Here is a 14,634-nt window from a genome sequence, read left to right on the forward strand (position 1 = left end):
GTTCCTGGGAGCCTCTGGTCACATTTTCATCAACTGATCAATGCATCACCTTGGTTTATGTGTGTTTCTGTTTAAAGACACCTTATCTGATGGGAATGTAAACTGGTGCATCACTAGCTAAAACAGTATAGAGGTTCCTCAAAAAACTAAAAATAGAATCGCAGCAATCCCACTCCTGGGCATATACCCAGACAAAATTCTAATTTGAAAAGATACAAGCACCCCTATGTTCACAGCAGCACTATTTACAAAAGCCAAGACATGGAAGCAACCTAAATGTCCATTGACAGATGACTGGATAAAGAAAATGTGGTACATATATACAATGGAATATTACTCAGCCATAAAAAAGAATGAAATAACGCCATTTGCAGCCACATGGATGGACCTAGAGATTATCATAGTAAGTGAAGTAGGTCAGAAAGAGAAAGACAAGTATCATATGATATCACTTATATGTGGAATCTAAAATACGACACAAATGAGCATATCAATGAAATTGAAACAGACTCCCAGACACGGCAAACAGACTTGTGGTTGCCAAGGAGTAGGGGGGTAGGGGAGGGAAGGAGTGGGAGTTTGGGATTAGCAGATGCAAACTAATGTATATAGGATGGATAAACAACAAGGTCCTACTGTAGAGCACAGGGAATTATATTCAATATCCTGTGATAAACCATAATGGAAAGGAATATGAAAAAATGCACACACACACACACACACATACCCAGTCACTTTGGTATACAGCAGAAATTAACACAACATTGTAAATCAACTATACTTCAATAAAATTTTTTAAAGACATATTATCTGATATACAGCATTGATTCACATTGAACTCACAACCAACATTCACTACAACTGGAGTCTGAAGGAAGCTCTTCTCACACACGTATTTTCTCTGTAAAGCACATCACAGCCTTCCTGCTCTTACGGACACTGGACAGCATTAAGCACTACATTTAGGGGGACATTTCAGACAGTGAAATCACCAACCAAAAAGCACCCCAAAAGTGAAAAGCGTGGCACTCAACAGACTGTAGAAAGGACAGTGGTTTACAGTATGGGCTGGAACAAGAAGGCTGAATGTCACCCCGTGGGCAACTCAAAACTTTCACTCCTCTATGCATGACAGCAATGACCACAAAAGCACCAGGATTGCTGGTTTGGGGGTTACGAATAAATGTCGTGTGTAGGTGAATTCTCCAACTCGGACATCGTAAAAGAAGATCGATTGTATTAATATTTGCACGTCTGCGCAAAGCGGCTAGAAATCTCGCCGTGAGTGGGCAGTGCTGCCCCCTAGAGGACGAGGACGTCTCGGGAACGTGCAGGGGTTGGTTAGCATAGGGATGGGGGCCACCCTGGCAACGTTTCTGGATGCCACAGAGACTGGGCAGGTGGGAACCAGAGGAGTTGCCCTTCTGTATCACAAAGAGTTGCCCACATTCCGTTTGATTGCGAAACGTCCCAGTGGACATTCACGTCTGTGAAATCATGGTTTGGGATGCTCTGAGACTAACCCCAGCAGTTTTATGTATACGCACAAAAGTGTTTTGTGTTTGGTTTTAATACACAGTGCATTTTCTAGGAGGATAGTCACTGAGGAATCCGAGGGAAGGCTGGTCTTGGTTTTGTTCAGAACTTATCAAGATTTGGTCATCGCGTCAAAGCCTCCTTGTCTCCACCCGCAAAGCTGCCCTCGGCTTGGAGTGGACCATATAACACGCCTACATTAGGCTGGGCTCCTGTCTGCTGCTTTCGCGGTGATGCTTCAGACCAGCGCCAACACCCAGCTACCTCATCCACGTTCCTCCTAGAACAGTCTTCACGATTTACGGATTGAAAAGGACACTGACCTATTTTCACTTACTCCAGGTCCTGTTCCAAACACTCACAAATGACCTCATGTCACCTTCGGAACAACTCACTGAGCCAAATCCTGCAATAGCATCTTGCGATGGGAAACAGTAAAACCCCCATTTGACAGACAGGGAAACCGAGGCACATTCAGGTAATCAACTTACCCAGGATCACCCAGCCCATAAGCGGCATGGCTGAGACACACCCGGCAGTCTGGCCCTGGAGTCTGTATTCTTAACAGCCGTGCAGCCCTTTCCGTCCCTCTTTTAGCATAAAATTCGGACGTTTGTACGAACGTAGAGCACACACACAGAAAAGCACACAAAGCACCTCCATGCAGCTCAGTGAGATCTTACAAAATGAACACACCAGTGGGCCAGCCCCTCAGAAGCCCCCTTCTGGCCACTCACCGAACTCGGACAGATTGCACACTCACAGGATTGCAAGGAAGAAGCCAGGTTCAAAAGTGCGGCTTCCCTGGTGGCGCAGTGGTTGAGAGTCCGCCTGCCGATGCAGGGGACACGGGTTCCTGCCCCGGTCCGGGAAGATCCCACATGCCGCGGAGCGGCTGGGCCCATGAGCCATGGCCGCTGAGCCTGTGCGTATGGAGCCTGTGCTCCGCAACGGGAGACGCCACAACAGTGAGAGGCCCGCGTACCGCAAAAAAAAAAAAAAAAAAAAAAAAAAAAAAAAAAGTGCACGGACTGTACGGGTCTGTTTGTTCCAAATTCAAGAGCGGGCGAAACAACTCCATGTTGTTAGATGCCAACATAATGGTGATGGGGGTTGCAGTGAGGGGAAGGGGCTTGAGGGGGCTTCGAGGTGCGGGTGATATGGGGTGTCACTTGCAGAAATTCCCCTGAGCTGGGTGCTTTGGCACCGCGCTCATTTTCCGGTGTCTATGCTACGTAAGCTTCTGTACAAAGTTTACTTAGGAAAAGGGAGTGGCGGAAGGTGGAGGGGGGAGCCCTTCTGGGAGACCCATGCCAAAAATGCGTAACCCGAATCTAATCACGAGGAAACACACGCATGTTGACAAAACAACTGGTCTGTAATCTCCCCAAGTGTCAAGGTCACGAACGATAAAGACTCAGGACCGGTTCCAGATGGATGGAGAGTAAAGTGTGACGACTAGATGCAACGTGTGTGATCCTGGACTGGGGAAGTGTGTGTGTGTGTGTGTGTGTGTGTGTGTTTAACTTAAAAAATTTTTTTTTTTGCTATAAAGGACATTATTGGGACAGTTGGCATAAGGTCTGTGGATTAGATAACAGTACTAATAGTGCCAATGTTAATTTCCTAATGATGATACTGTACTATGTTTGTGTCAGAGAATGTTCTTAGGAAATAAGCACAGACAGATTCGGGGGGGGGGTGGGCGGTAAGATGAGTAATGCCCCCTCTCCGCAAAATGTCCATGGTCTGAATCCTGTGAATGTTACCTTGCAGGGAAAAATAGACTTTACCGATGTGATGAAATTCAGGATCTTAAAACGGGAGATTAATCTTGCATTATCCAGGTGGATCCAAAACGTAATCATTAGCGTTCTTATAAGAGGGAGGCAGAGGGGGAAGGCCACATGAGCAGAGGTTAGAGTGATGCATTTTGTTTTTTTTTTCAATTTTTTTGGCCGCGCCGCGTACCTTTCGGGATCTTAGTTCCCCAACCAGGGATCGAACCCAGGCCCTGGCATGAAAGCACAGAGTCCTAACCACTGGACCACCAGGGGAGTCCCTAGAGTGATGCATTTTGAAGACGCAGAAAAAGGCCATGAGCTAAGGCATACGGGTGGCCTCTGAAAGCTGAAAAAGGCAAGAAAACGAATTCTTCCCAGAGCCTTCAGAAGGGACCAGCTCTGCTGACACCTTAACTTTAACCAGTAAGACTGATTTTTGACTTCTGACCTCCAGAACTGTGAGGGAATAAATGTGTGTTGTTATAAGCCACTACGTTTGTGGTCATTTGTGACAGTGGTCATCGGAAATATGAAGGGTGAAGGGATCCCTGGGCTACACCCCTACTCTCGAACAGCTCAGAACAAGTAATTAGAAAGACAGACAAGGATAAAGCAGATGTGGCAAGATGGTAATGTTTGAGGAATCTGGGAGAAGGTATGCAGCGATTTTGTGTACTCTAAAACTTTTCTGTAAATCTGAAACTATTCAAAATAAAGAGGTTAGGGACTTCCCTGGTGGTCCAGTGGTTGAGACTCGTGCTCCCAATGCAGGGGGCCCAGGTTCGATCCCTGGTCAGGGAACTAGATCCCACATGCTGCAACTAAGAGTTTGCATGCCGCAACTAAAGATTCCCCATGCCACAACTAAAAGATCCTGCATGCCACAACTAAAAGGATCTCACATGCTGCAACAAAGATCCTGCGTGCCGCAACTAAGACCCAGCACAGCCAAATAAGTATTTTTTTTTAAAAAAAAGAGGTTAAAAAAATCCCTGAAAACAGAAGGGGGGGTGTGTTGGTCACTGGCCTGACAGCTTCAAGAAGCCTTACTCTGAAGGACACACAAGAAACAGCTAACAGAGGTTGCCTCCTGGGAGCCCGGGACACTGGAATGATCATAGACTTTTAGTTCTTTTTGAATTTCATACCCCTTGAAATGTAGTCAAAAAAAAGACCACTGCTGAGAAAAGACTCAGTTTCTGGAATTAGACAGTGAAATTGCAGTGATGATTCACACCACCTTGTGAATATATTACAAATACTGAACTGTATACTTGACAATGGCGAATTTTACGGTCCATGAATTCTAGTCCCCCAGGGAAAAAAGGTTTTGGTATAGTTTTCGGGGCACGCTGGGGTGTGCAACAAATCTGAATTTTTCCTTTCGATCTCCATCAGGATCGTAACTCCTTGTGGAAAGTATCTGTTCCTTATTCACCTTCTAACTGTATCCTCTGCACACAGTCAGCACTCCATAAATGTGTTCACGAATGAACTTCAGCTTGCCACTTTGGGGGGAAGAATTCCTTCCACAGTCCCCACTACTTTTGGGATTCAATCTTATCCCTTATCAAGGTCTTCGGCACCCTGTCCCCAATCCTCCCACCTGCTCCAGCCTCGGGTCCCCTCAGTTACTCCAACCAGCCAGGCCAACCTCTTTAATCCCCGCCAACACCTGACACTCTCTCTTGCCCCCAGGCTTTTGCCCTGGGAGTTCCCTCCCCATAGAGGCGGTCCAGAACCACCTACACCTGCTTAATTCCTGCCTGACCCTCAGGGCTCAGCCAAGCGCCGCCTCCTCCAGGGGCTGCCCCGCCCCTTCCGAGACCCCACCCCCCCACCCCCCTGACCCACAGTCACTGCTCCATGCACCTTCCAGCCATCACTCTTCCAGGGGATCAACTTTAATCCACTTGTGTGATTTGATGCTCCCTGGGTCTCAGCGCTCCAGGGGGCAGGGGCTTGTTCTGTCTTGGTCACGGTTCATTTCTCCCAGCGTCTGCAGGGGTCTGGCCCGCAGACTCTATCATGTTTTGAATGAATCGATATACGAATGAACAAATGGCCAAGAATTAACTAGTGGGGGGTACATTACTGAGGCGTGACCTGGGGCAAGCCAGTGGCCTCCTGGGCCTAGGTTTCCCCTGCTGGGCAGTGGGAGGGGCTGGGCGGGGGTGGGGGGGTCAGGGGGCTGGGGTGTCGGGAACAGCCCAGGGTCCCAGAAACGCTGGGAGGTTTTGCGGCAGGGCAGCGAGGTACCTCCCAAAAGATAAATAAATGAGCACATCTCCTGATAGACTCACAAAGGCATCATCACCCCTAACAAACTGGATGATTATTCATCCTAACCATCAAGCTCAGACCTGACCCAGACTCGAGTTCCCCCGGTGGCCTTTAAAATGGCCTTTTACGGTTGGCTTCGGAACCTGCGTGGGTTCCAAGCACCCGGTGAACCTGACGCCTGAGGGGTTGGCAGTCAGCTCTGGCTGGTGACTTCAACCCAGCCGGCGGTAAGCAAGCCCCAACCTGCATGGGCGGAGGCGTGGGGCTGGCGAGGCTACGACGGCCTCACGTGACAGGAGCTCACCTCCCTGCGTGCTAGGCTGCCTGTTCCACCTCCCTGGTGGCATTTACGGCGCCAACGTGGATGGGAAGTGAGGAGGGGCGTGGAGGTCCTGCTTCCACTGGCCCCGAACGCTCTCTGCCCTGGGCTTCCCGTGGGCGACCCAGAGGCGCCCACCTGCCTCTCTGGAAACGGATCACGGGCTGGCTTTGGAGTCAGACCCGGGTTCCACCACCACCTCATCAAAGGCAGTGAGTCCTATAGGGCAGACACCCCACCTCCCTGGACCTCTGTGTCCTTCTTTCTTTTTGGCCATGCCATGAGGCTTGTGGGAGCTTAGTTTCCCGACCAGGGATCGAACCCAGGGCCATCCCTAACCTACGAGTCCTAACCACTGGACCGCCAGGGAACTCCCCATCTCTGTCTCCTCTTTCTTCCAAAGGAGAGTCTAGAAAAAAGGTGACCGGCTGGCTCCACTCCTTGGAAGTGAGACACAAAATCACACTGTTATGAGACCCCATCCACCTGCCACACCAGCAAAAGCAAAAAAGCTGACAACAGTGGTTGCTGGCAACCACGTCGGGGGAACAGGTGCTCCAGACACAGGGTGGGAGAAACTGGAAACTAGCGCCACCTTCTGGACGGCGGCGAGGTCGATTCAGTACAATTTAAAAAAACAGAGTGGGGTTGGGGGAAGGGAAAGGGGCTGGGGGTTAGAGCTGAAAGCCAAGAAGTCATGAGCCCGTTAACTGCTGGATCTGGTGCCAGGTTCCTGGGGGAGGGGTGGGGGGTTCACGACCCTCTGCTCTCTACTTGCATACCTGTTTGAAAGGTTCCGTAAGAAAAAGGTAAAAAGCAAAATTATTCAGCAGTAAAAAGGAAGGAAGCACGGATACATACGACCACATGGATGAAACTTCAAACCATCATGCCGAGGGAAGAAAGCCAGCCACAGAGGATGATATATTGTATGATTCCATCTGTATGAAAGGTCCCGGATAAGCAAATCCATAGACACAGGAAGCAGATCTGTGGTTGCCAGGGGCTGGCATTGGAAAACCAGCAGACGACCGCAAAGGGGCGCAAGTTAGCTTCTTGGGTCACTGAAAATGTTCTAAAATTGATTGTGGGGATGGCTGCACAGCTCCGAAGGTACTAAAAGCCACTGGCTTCTATTTGGCCACGCCACAGGGCCTGCGGGATCTTAGTTCCCCAACCAGGGATCGAACCTGGGCCCTTGGCAGTCAAAGTGCGGAGTCCTAACCCCTGGACCGCCAGGGAATTCCCTGACATATACTTTGAATAGGTAAATGTTTTGGTATGTGAATGATATCTCAATAAGGCTGTTAGATTTCCGTGAAAGCTGGATAAAACCAAAAACTGCACCTCTCCTTGGACTCAGTATTTTGTGGCTTAAGAACTGATCCTGCAGTTCTGTTCGCCCACGAGCACAAAGATCTACTTATAAGGATATTCTTGGCACTTTTTGATTCCAACAGCAATAGGAGGCAGTCACCCGAAGGGTGTGTCTGCAAGGGACAGACAGGTTACAAGAATCACGGTTCATCTAAACAGTGAAACCTTCTGCAACCACAAAAAAACCTGAAATTCACCTATACCTACAAAACCAGAAAGACTGCCAAACACGCTGTTTGCTGGGAAAAGTAGGGGACAAAGCCCACGCTAGCACGGGGGGCGATGAGCTGAGCGTTCTACCCCAGTGCCGCCCAGGACCCAGGCCAGGGTGCGGGGCCTGATATGCCAGGTGTTTTCATTGTTACTTGGTGCCTCTGAGCGGGTACTGGGAGGAAGGTCAGGGAGGTGGGGCCCCATCTGGATCAACCACTGCGCAGGAACTTTTAAATCAGGAGAGAAATACAGTAACATTTTTTTTGGGGGGGGAGGGGGCGGGCAGCATGCAGGATCTCATTTCTCCCACCAGGGATTGAACCCATGCCCCCTGCAGTGGAAGCGCAGAGTCTTAACCACTGGACCGCCAGGGAAGTCTCAGAAATTCGGTAACATTTTGATCAACATTAGAGCTGAACATCAGCCCTGGGGCTGGAGAATAATGTGTGTCTTTTCTTACATGTCTGAAATATTTCTGGCAGGAGATGCAGGAAACTTAACAGTGGAAAACTGGGCTCAGAGGGGCCCAGGGCGACTCGGTTTTCACACGATGACCTTTGATCATATTCAGATTATGTCACTACACGCCGCCGGTGCTGCAAAATTTTTGTTTCGGGACTGGAGACACTGGAGCTGCTGCCCGCGCCCACCACACGGCAGGAGGGTTACTTGAGGTGACCTGTGTCAGGAGGGCAGGCGGTACCTGAGGGGCTCAGGCCCCCACTGTGGCCTCCATCTGAATTTGTTTGTCAGTTGCCCAGGGAGGAGCAGGGCAGTTACGCAACCCGTGGTTGGGAAATCTAGCAGGGAGGCCTGGGACCCTGTGTCAATATGCCTGAGGACGCTGGCCTGTTCGCTGCCTGGGTGGACAGCCAACCTGGCACTGGGTCTCCAGCCCTCCCTATTGGCCCTGGAGCCCACAGTGGCTCCCGAGGCCTTCCACAGCCCCAGAGACCAGAGGAGAATGAGACCCAGCCCCGGCCCCGCTCAGAACTAGAAATCAGGGTCTCCACGGGACTGGTGAAAGGAATCACAATTCATCCAGACAATGAAATGCCAGGTAGCCGGAAAAAAGACTGAGATTTTCCCCTCTATGTGTGCGTAATGGGTTGAATCGTGTCCCCCTACTCCCTCCAAAAATACATTAAAATCCTAATGCCTGGGACCTCTCAGAATGTGACCTGATTTGGGTATTGGGTCGTTGCAGCTGTAATTATTTAAGTTAAGATGAGATCACACGGGAGTGCGGTGGCCCCTAATCCAAAATGACGGGTGTCCCATAAAAGGGGAGATTTGCATACAGATGCTTGGGCAGGGAGGCGGGCGCACCGCATGAAGGTGAAGGCGGAGGTCAGGTGACGTTTCTAACAAGGAAGAAGTTAGGGGAGGGGAAGGCAACAGATTCTCCCAGGACCGACGAACCCCACCAACACCTCGATCTCGGACTTCTGGCCTCCAGACCTGGGACATGATCAATTTCACTTGTTTAAGGCACTCGGTTTATGGTGCTTTGTGATGGCAGCCCTGGCAAACGAATACAGTACTGCAACGGAACTACTGTCAAAAGGTACTGTTTGGTGAGAAAGGTGGGGGGCAAAGCAGCAGAACACGGATAATGAGCTGAGTATTTCACCCCAGTGCCCCCGAGCCCAGACCAACCAAGGAAGACCCTGGGCCAGGGGCAGGGTCTTCCCTGCACCCTCGCTTCAGCCTCCTCCTGCCCTCCAGTCCATCCTCCACACGGCCCAGAGCTGCTCCTCCACGGCTCCCAGCCCTCCCATGGCTCCCCAGTGCCCTCAGGACAAATCCCAGCCCCTCAGACTGGCATTTGAGACCCCACCTGCCTCTGTGGCTCCATCTCCCCACTCCCCTGGGTCACCCACTAATTGAATCCATTCGAGAAGTTTCAATTCCTCAAACATGCCACGCCTTTCCTGCCTCAGGGCTTTTGCACATGCTGTTTCCCCCTGCCTAGACCGCTCTTCCCAGATAGCACCAATGCTCACACCTTCGGCTCTCCAGGCCTTTGCGCAAACATCACCATCTCAGTGTGTCCTTCCCGATCCCCTGCTTAAAGCTTCCTCCTTCCTCCGTTCCCTGTTTTAGTTTTCAAACCAAGCAATGAATGGCCAGGTGTCCACCCCCATCCTTCATGGGGGGCTCTGGGCTCATGGCTCACTCACAGGTGATTTCCTCGTGGGTGAATCCCAGGACCCGCAGGGACTCCAGTGTCTCCTGGAGGAGCTCACGCTCCTGGCCAGGAGAGGATGATGGCCCGTTGGTCAGGAAGCGGTAGTGGGAGAACGGCTCCAGGAGGAGGTCGGCTGTAGGAATAACGGGGGGAGGCCAAGGTCAAGAATGAGCTGTAGAGTCAGACTCAAGTCCCGGCTTCCTCAATAGCCACCCCAGGAAGAGCATCACTTCCCCACTAGGAACCTCGGTCTCCTCCTCTGTCAAACGAGTGGGGATCCATTCTTCAAGGGTTTGGTGGGAAGGGCCAGGCGTGAAGTGGGTACTTAGCACATATTAGACCTTTCCTCTTCCCTCCTTCCATAATGATCCTCAAGTCGCAGAGTTGCCCAGAGAAGGCAGGAGCCGCCCACTGGCAGAAGCAACAGGGCTGCGGGTGCCTGAGTTAGCAGAAGCCATGGGACAGGAGGGGTCGATGGCACAGGGTTCGGAAGCCACCGTAAGCAGGAGGCTGGGTGCGGAGGGGCCAAGAGGCGGCCCAAGCTACGGGGTGGAAGAAGCCAGAATGACAGGGAGCCACAGGGCAGCGGGGCCACTGTAGACGAGACAGCCTTGGGGCGTTTCCACAGCCAGAGGGCCGGAGGAGCGCAGAGCAGGAGACAGAAGGAGTCTCAGGCAGGAGCCATGAGGCAGCAGGAGCCTACAAGCCACGCAAACCACGATCTTCGGGAACCACGAGATGGCAAAGCTGGAGTTGTTACAGCACCCGCTGGAGTAAGCAGAGCCCCGGAGTTTCAGGAGAGAAGTGAGTGTGGGCAGGAGACACGTGGCCACGTAGCTGGCATGAGCAAGACCCGGGAGACAGCGGGAACCAGAGGGCAGCAGAGTCTGGGGGTGGCAGGAGTCGAGAGGCGGCAGAAACCAGGGGCGGTGGGATCCGGGAGGCGAGAGAATCCACCACCCAGCAGGAGCCTGACACAAAGCAGGTGCTTGACAAAGGTTAGTGCCTCCCATGTCCTCCGCCCCAGGGGGTCCACACGCGGCCACCACCCAGACCCGCGGGAGGGGTGGGGAGCCATTGGACACTAACCCTTGAGCTGCTCCCCGGCGCCTCCCAGCAGCTGGTAGAAGATGTGGAAGCTGCATTCGTCCTTGGCCTGGCGGATAGCCCTCGACTTCTCCAGCAGGTCTGGGTGGGGGGTGAGTTAAGGTGCTACATGGAGGGGAACCCCCTGCTATCCCGTGGAACAGTGGAGTCACTCATAGCCCCGGCCGGCGACCTGGTCGCTAACTGGACCAGTGGCTTTGGACATGTGTCACTTAAGGCCTCAAGCCTTAGTTTCCTCATCTGTGCAAGGGGCCCGATACTAACACGCGTCCGTGAGTCTATGAGGTGCTGTCGGGGTAAATGAGTTACTATGTGACAAACACTGGAGCTGTGCCTGGTTTTTTGTTACCAAGGATAAGAATACCTCCTGCTGTCATGACCCTCTCAGCCTCAGTTTCCCCGTATGACTACTGGGGCTCTCAGCTTCTCCCTCTGGGAAAGCCACATGGCACGTTTACACACTGAAAATCGGTGAGACGCCTTAAAGGAAAATAAAACATCGGATAATTGGTGTAGCCGTCTGTGTCCTTCACTCATGGACCTCCGAGCACATATTTTGCACGACTGTCATAATGCAGGACCTGCCTTGGGGAGCCTCGCCCAAGATGGACTGCAAACCATTGACCCAAAACCCTGGGGCGCTAACCTGCTCGGGTGAGACAGGGAGGACCCACGGGAGGAGGTCCCACAGGGCAAGGTGGGGTGAAGGGAGCATGCGCGACCTGGGAGACCCTGGGTGATGACAGCCCCGAGCCTCGTTTTCCTCTTCTGTGAAATGGGATAACAGCATCTGCCTCACAGGGTTACAGAGACGAGGAGCTGAGTTAACACATGGAGGGTCCTCAAGACACTGCTAGGCACGCAGTAAACCCCCAAGAAATGTTGGACAGGCTGATGCTGGTGTGAGGGGTCAGGCCAAGCCCGGGATCCATCTGTTTGACCCCGGGGATGGCACCTGCCCCGCGAACACCAATGACCACAGGCTGGTCATTGGCCCCGAGGCAGAGACAGCCAGGAAGGAGAGCCGTGCCTGGTGGGGGCAGCCCCAACTGGATGGGGAGTGTGGATGGGAGAAAGTTAGCGTTTGGAAGCAGGCAGAGAAGATTCCGGGATCCGTGGAGGCCTGGGATGGCAGGATGGATGGGGCAGGGAGAGCCGTGAGCTCTAAGAAGTTGTGTGAGCAGGAACCATGATGCAGAGGGGTGACGGGCCGCAGGAACTGTGGGGATCAGAAGCTGGTGGCAGCAGGGGACATGAGGCCTTGAGCCCAAGGAAGAAGTTACCAGGTGACAGCAGAGTCCACGGGGCCCAGCTCCTTGACAGAGAGATCCCTGTTTCCTTACTCCCTAAGCCCTCTTAGGAAAAACCCTTCACCAACACACTGCTTCTCAACCCTCCCCCAGATTACCGGCGGGGTCCGGGGAGGGCAGTGAGCTTAGATACAGCGGGGATGGGGATGTGATTTGTTATGAATATCAACCACATTGCAATGAAGAATTATTAACAATATTAACATTATAAGGACACTGCTAATCTAATCATTCATTCCTAATAATGATAGCTCGTTCTTTTTTTTTTTTTTTTTTTTCCTCCGTGCCACACGGCTTGCGGGATCTTAGTTCCCCGACAAGGCAGGGACTGAACCCGGGCCCTCGGCAGTGAGAGCGCCGGGTCCTAACCACTGGGCCGCCAGGGAGTTCCCAGAGAGCTCATGCTTGAGTGCTTACGATGTGGCAGGGGCCACGCTAAGAACCTGCCTCACTTCAGACCCTTCCAGAGTAGGTTCAACGATCCGTCCCCTTCTACAGAGGGGAAAACTGAAGCCCGGAGAGGTCAAATCACGTGCTCAAGAGCCTCAAAGTGTCAGAGCTGGGATTCGAACGCGGGTGGGTGTGATTTCTTCGCTCATTCTCTTATGCTCTGCACTCTTGGAGCTTCTGGGTTTTATCTTTTAAATTCCTACCGAGCATGTGTGGGAAAGGTTTGACACAGCTGGCCTGAGTCAGCCGGCTTGCGAGGCCCGCCTCTGGCTGGTGTCTGGGAATCTGGATTTCGGGAGGGTTCCCAGCCTTCCTTGGCTGATAGGAGGGGCTCCCTGCACCTAAACTGTTTGTGCAAAACAACATGGTTTCTTCTGAACACCCGCTTTCCTTCAGGGACTCCGGAATTTGGGTACGTGCCAGGGAGAGGGTGCCTATGTGATCAGCCCCCAGTAAAAACCCTGGGCACGGAGTCTCTGATGAGCATGCCTGGTAGAAAACATTTCACACGTGTTGGCACACCTGGGAATTAAGCACATCCCGTGTGACTCCATGGGGCAAGGCCTCTGGAAGCTGGCGCTGCTTGCCCCCCTTACTCAGCCCCACACGCCTTCCCCTTTTGCTGCCTGCGCTCGCGACCCTTATGGTTAAGTCATAGCCGACCCTCCGCCCCATAGCGAGGCTGGGCTGGCCTTCTCCTAAAAGCTCCGGGAGGCCCTGCCCTCCTCCCTTCATGTGGAGATGCTGCCACTGCCCCTTCCTGAGGTTCTAGGATCCTTCCCCTTCTGCAGAGGGGGAAACTGAGGCACAGTTTCTGAGCTGCAGGGAGCCAGGTTTCCCGGCGAATGTGGACACCTGTTTTCCGTAAGCGGTGAGATCCCAAGAGCCACTCTCCTTGGCTGCCACCCCTCGTCCCCCCACCAGGCACCCCTCCAGGTGGTGAGAGGATACAAGTCTCGATGTTGGCGCCCACGATGTACCCGGCAACGTCGAAGTTGATGCGGATGAATTTGCCCTGCGAGGGAAGCAGGTGGAGGGACTTAGCCAAAGGTCCCGTGGGCCTAGAGAGCACCGCCAACCCACACTCACGCCTCCCAGAGCCAGGGCTGCCTCTTGCTTTCTCCCTCCACTGAACCCCACTCCAATCGTGAGGTTCCAGTTCGGGGGGCAGTTCCTAGGGGAATTCAAGGTCCAGGCCCCTTTGACTTCTTTCTTTGGGACCCAGGTCCCCAGCTCCTTCATCCCTCAGACCTAGGAGCCACGGCCCCCAGGCCCCTCCTCCTTCAACAGACCCATACATCCTGCCTCCCCTCCACCATTCTCCTAAGCTCCCAGCTCCTGTTTCACGGACTCAGGCCCAGGCACCGCCCTCCCCCAGCACTCACAAATCGGGAGGAGTTGTCATTCTTTACTGTCTTGGCGTTGCCAAAGGCCTCCAGGATGGGGTTAGCCTGAAGAAGCTGCCGCTCCAGCTCACCCTGCAGGGGCACGGGGGATGACCCGTCAGTGGGGGGAGGGGGGTTGGCCCAGCTGTAAGGGGGGTGGATCTGTGTCACAGCTGGCTGAGTGTCTGTGTGTGGGGGGCCTTTGTGTGTCCGGGTGTGTGCCCTCTTTCCCGCATCTGGGTCTTGCCCTTCAGTCTACTGTGAAGGGAACGAGGAAACATCTGAGGAAACATCTCCAGGATACATTGTTAGTGGAAACAAAACAAAACAAAAAGCAAGTTGCAGGAAAATACCTGGAGTGTGATCCCATTAATAAAAAATAAATTGAGGGAAAAGCACACCACAAAACAGGACTCCTATTTCTATAAGGATAGACACGTCAGTAAACATTTAGAGAAAGGCCTGCAAGGATACATGCCAAACTGTCAACAGCATAAGACACTCCAAGGAAGGAGGACTGAGAGAAGCAAAGAGGAATTTCACTTTATCTGATCGTTGTTGTTGTTACAGCGAATATGTACTCACGTATTACTTGTAGAATTAAAGAAAAACCTATACCATCTATGTAAAGTGCTTCAAACTGTTTGGCAGCTTGGTAGTTTCCTCCCCCAGTCGGGCT

At 52.5% G+C, this 14,634-nt stretch overlaps 1 protein-coding gene across 1 annotated transcript in view; it reads right to left on the reverse strand.

Moving 5' to 3' along the window:
• The window catches only part of MYH14 (myosin heavy chain 14), a 90,743-nt gene that overhangs the window by 60,682 nt on the left and 15,427 nt on the right, over positions 1–14,634 (reverse strand). The window contains exons 7-10 of the mRNA XM_022586090.3: positions 13,956–14,048; positions 13,522–13,585; positions 10,793–10,891; positions 9,696–9,836 (exon numbers count right to left, since the gene is read on the reverse strand). Of these exons, the coding sequence (XP_022441798.2) occupies positions 9,696–9,836; positions 10,793–10,891; positions 13,522–13,585; positions 13,956–14,048 (397 nt within the window). The remainder of the gene's footprint in view (positions 1–9,695; positions 9,837–10,792; positions 10,892–13,521; positions 13,586–13,955; positions 14,049–14,634) is intronic.

The sequence above is a fragment of the Delphinapterus leucas genome, chromosome 20 (assembly GCF_059928025.1).
Source record: "Delphinapterus leucas isolate spDelLeu-1000000601 "Yukka" chromosome 20, BTC_Dleu_Yukka2, whole genome shotgun sequence".
NCBI classification, from domain to species: Eukaryota; Metazoa; Chordata; class Mammalia; order Artiodactyla; family Monodontidae; genus Delphinapterus; species Delphinapterus leucas.